The sequence below is a fragment of the Oryzias melastigma genome, linkage group LG13 (assembly GCF_002922805.2).
Source record: "Oryzias melastigma strain HK-1 linkage group LG13, ASM292280v2, whole genome shotgun sequence".
In the NCBI taxonomy this organism is placed as follows: Eukaryota; Metazoa; Chordata; class Actinopteri; order Beloniformes; family Adrianichthyidae; genus Oryzias; species Oryzias melastigma.
The window spans coordinates 576,443-580,584 of NC_050524.1; the positions used below are offsets into that span (position 1 = coordinate 576,443).

At 50.3% G+C, this 4,142-nt stretch overlaps 1 protein-coding gene across 1 annotated transcript in view; it reads right to left on the reverse strand.

Moving 5' to 3' along the window:
- ece2b (endothelin converting enzyme 2b) overlaps window positions 1-1,511 on the reverse strand; it is a gene marked incomplete in the record, with an annotated part of 15,056 nt that extends 13,545 nt beyond the window's left edge. Inside the window, 2 exon segments of the mRNA XM_036214948.1 lie at window positions 65-151; window positions 1,425-1,511. Coding sequence (XP_036070841.1) covers window positions 65-151; window positions 1,425-1,511 — 174 coding nt within the window.
- Window positions 1,512-4,142: the final 2,631 nt, after the last annotated feature.

Here is a 4,142-nt window from a genome sequence, read left to right on the forward strand (position 1 = left end):
CCCCGAGGTTTGGCTCCCAGACTGCAGCCCTGACCTGGGCCCCCATTGTGCTGCGTTCACTGACCTCCACGATGTCGGGAGATGAGGCCGCCTCTGCGGGGGTGTCGGACAGCTCCTCCTCCTCCAGCGGTTGTCGTTTGTAGCTGGACATCTGTGGGGAGACGGAGGTGAAGGTCGGGGGGGCAATGCTTCTCCCTGTTTACCGTAACTCACACGGTCACATGACTCACACGGTCACATGACTCACACGGTCACATGACTCACACGGTCACATGACTCACACGGTCACATGACTGGCCACACATCATCCAAGTCAGAGAATCTGATTCCTGAGGAACCGTGTCAGAACCGCTGCAGAACCTCCAGAACCGCTGTCACCAGTCATGCGGCCGGTTCTGTTGGTCATTTTAAAGGAGCTGAAGCTCCGCCTCCTCCTCTCTCTGTTCTGCTGTTCCCCCCCAGCGGGTCTGTGACCCTAGTTCTGCTTTTTGCTGCAATCCGGGTTTGGCCAGAGCTGACCGAACCGTACCCGGGTCGGCTTACAGAGATGGTTTCAGAGGCGCCATCCGGGTCAGACCGCCAGCAGCATCAGTGACTCGTTTCGGGTTCTGCAGGCTTCGCCAGAACTTCAGCGGTTCTGCAGGAACATCAGCTGCCACCGCAGATGCAGAGCAATCTCAGAGGTTCTGAGCACGCTCACTGGAAGTGGGGGTGGGGGGGCAGGAAGTGGCAGGTTTCTGTTTCCTTCCTCTCTCTCCCTGAAGTGCAGTCTAGTTGATGTCGCTCGCCCCCCAACTCTCTTCATGTCATGACGCACACATGGGGCGGGGGGGGTTGCTAGGAGACGGGGGGGGCAGGATCTGCCAGTTAAATGATGTCACTGCGCATGAGGGCGCGTGCACGTGGGAGATCAGACAAAATGAATCTGATGCTTTCAGTCCAGGTAACCTCTGTGCCCGACCAGAACCAGGAGACCAGAACCAGGAGACCAGAACCAGGAGGCCAGAACCAGGAGGCCAGACCTGCTAAATCAGGACCAGTAAAACAACAAATATTAATGTATTTCTGGTTCCAATCTAAACCATTTTTCTATTCAGACGTTCAGACATAAACTAAACTTTCATTAATCAGATCATTAAATCTGATTTTAAACTCAATGAAAACAGTTCTTATGGAAAGAGAAGAAGAACTTCTTGTACAGAATGATGCTGTTCTGCAGGAAATGGGTCAGAGGGCCCGGTGGTTCTGAGGGTTCTGACTGCATGTGGACTGATGCAGATAGCGTGTCTGAGAGTGAGGCGGGTCAGCTGTCCTTCTGATGAATGACTCAAGCATCACCCCCCCCCCCGCTCCACAGAACTAAAAGAACCGCAGTACCCGTCCGCTCTGAGACTCAGTTCTGGCTGCTGTGACTGAAGCAAAACCTTCATCATCATCATCATCGATCCTCCGAGCAGCTTTTCTTTGAGGGGGTGCTGGAAGGACCCCGTGTTCCTGACGGCGGTTACCATGACGATGAGACAAACATGCCACCAGCTGAAGGTGAGCCCCCCCCACCCAGACGAACCAGACTCTGGTCTACAGAGACCTCTGAGGACGGGTTCCTTCAGGCCCGGAATTCTGCTGACCCGCTTCTCTCCACCCCCTCCCACCTTCACACCTGGTCCAGGTTCAGGTGCTCCAGGCAGTGGGCCGAGACTATCCGGAGAAGCAGAGGAACACTTCTCCAGCTGAGCCACAAGGGGGCTGCTGGTGGTTCGAGGAGGCTCCGTTTCAGAGGCTCCATCTGCAGTCAGGACTTCAGCCATGAAAAAAGTGACTTTTTACAGAAACTTTCCTTTTATTCTGAAAGTCCATGATTTCCCAGAATTCAATGGTTCACAGAATCTCTGATCACACCTTTCTGTCCACGAACACAAATGTCTGCAGGGAAGTCTCACACCCACCAAATGGCAAGCCAGTCTAGAGGGGTTGCCATGGCGACCGCAGCAGCCAATCAGAGCTCCAGCTGACTGACGGTCAGCAGCTTCATTTGCTCCTCATCCCTCTGATAGATTCACTCCAGGAGTTAGACCGCCCCACGACCTTTACTCACCTCCTCCTTCTCAATGAAAACCTTTGATGACCTCAACATCCAAACAGACACCGTTTACCCCGCTGTCCGTTTGTCCCTCTGTCCGTTTGTCCCTCTGTCCGTTTGTCCCTCTGTCCGTTTGTCCCTCTGTCCGTTTGTCCCTCTGTCTGTTTGTCCCTCTGTCCGTTTGCCTCGCTGTCTGTTTGTCCCTCTGTCTGTTTGTCCCTCTGTCCATTTGCCCCCCTGTCCGTTTGCCCTGCTGTTTGTCCCGGCGGTGAGCCGGGCCTTGCCGTGGGATTCTGGGTTGCGGTGCAGAAGAGGTTTCTCTGTCACTGCAGGAAGTCTCATTTCCTTTTGGAAACAAAGCCTTTAATTAGCCGGGGGCCGCGGGAGGCCCTCCACCCACCCACCGCCGCTGAGCCCCCCTGAACGCATTAGCCTTCTGACCCACACTGGGGGGGCTAGCCTCTCCTGGGGGTGCAGCAAGCTTGACAAAAAAATGCAGGAAGGTAACTTGGACCAGAACCAACGGTGCAGCGGACAAATCACATGACCGGAGTTCTGACCTTTGGGAGTCTCTGCCACAGACCCAAAAGTCCGTAGCGCTGGAAGGGGGCGGAGTCATGGAACAAACCAAACCCGCTGTCCTCTGACTGGAGGCGGACCGCTCTGCCTCTGCGCCACAGCTGCCTTTTGATCCATCATGAAACTAAAGTCTTCACCAGATATCTGAGGTCTCCCAGCACCACCTTAAGGTCACATGACCAACCGAGACTTTGGGGGAGGGGCTGCCCCGTCCTCAGGGGATGAAGAGGATGAACGTTGGAGGAAGATCCAACTGAAACCATGAACAGAAAGACAGACGGTCCTGTCCGAACACAGAGGCTGAAGATGATGATGAAGGTGGTGATGAAGATGAAGGTGGTGAAGGTGATGATGATGATGAAGGTGATGAAGGTGATGATGAAGGTGATGAAGATGATGATGAAGGTGATGAAGGTGATAATGATGAAGATGAAGATGATGATGAAGGTGATGAAGGTGATAATGATGAAGATGAAGATGATGATGAAGGTGATGAAGGTGATGATGAAGGTGATGAAGGTGATGATGAAGGTGATGATGAAGGTGATGAAGGTGATGAAGATGATGAAGGTGATGATGAAGGTGATGAAGGTGATGAAGATGATGAAGATGAAGGTAATGAAGGTGGTGAAGGTGATGATGAAGGTGATGAAGGTGATGATGATGATGAAGGTGATGAAGGTGATGATGATGAAGATGAAGATGATGATGAAGGTGATGATGAAGATGAAGGTGATGAAGATGATGATGAAGGTGATGAAGGTGATGATGAAGTTGATGATGAAGATGAAGGTGATGAAGATGATGAAGATGAAGGTAATGAAGATGATGATGAATTCAATTCAATTTTCAATTCAATTCAATTTTATTTATATAGCCCAAAATCACAAAGAGATTTGCCTCATTGGGCTTCAAAATATAAACAATTGTTAAAAACTAAACAGACTACATAAACTGGTTATCCCTGCCCTTAGACCCTCCCTCCCAGTAATGAAAAACTCCTAAAAAAACCTGAGTCAGGAAAAAAGAAGAAACCTTAGGGATTCCCACATGAAGGAGAGATCCTATCCCAGGACGGACAGGAGATACCAGAACAGTTAAAGAAAAATTAGCTTCTACAACTACGTATCTAAGAGTTCATTCAGATAAAGCTGAGGGACGAGTGATGATGAAGTCCATAGTCAAAATGAAGGTGATGATGAAGATGAAGAGGAAGGTAATAAAGGTGGTGAAGGTGATGATGAAGGTGATGAAGGTGATGAAGATGATGAAGATGAAGGTAATGAAGGTGGTGAAGGTGATGATGAAGGTGATGAAGGTGATGATGAAGGTGATGAAGGTGATGATGATGAAGATGATGATGAAGGTGATGAAGATGATGAAGGTGATGAAGGTGATGATGATGATGAAGGTGGTGATGAAGATGAAGGTGATGAAGGTGATGAAGATGGTGATGAAGGTGATGAAGGTGATGAAGGTGATG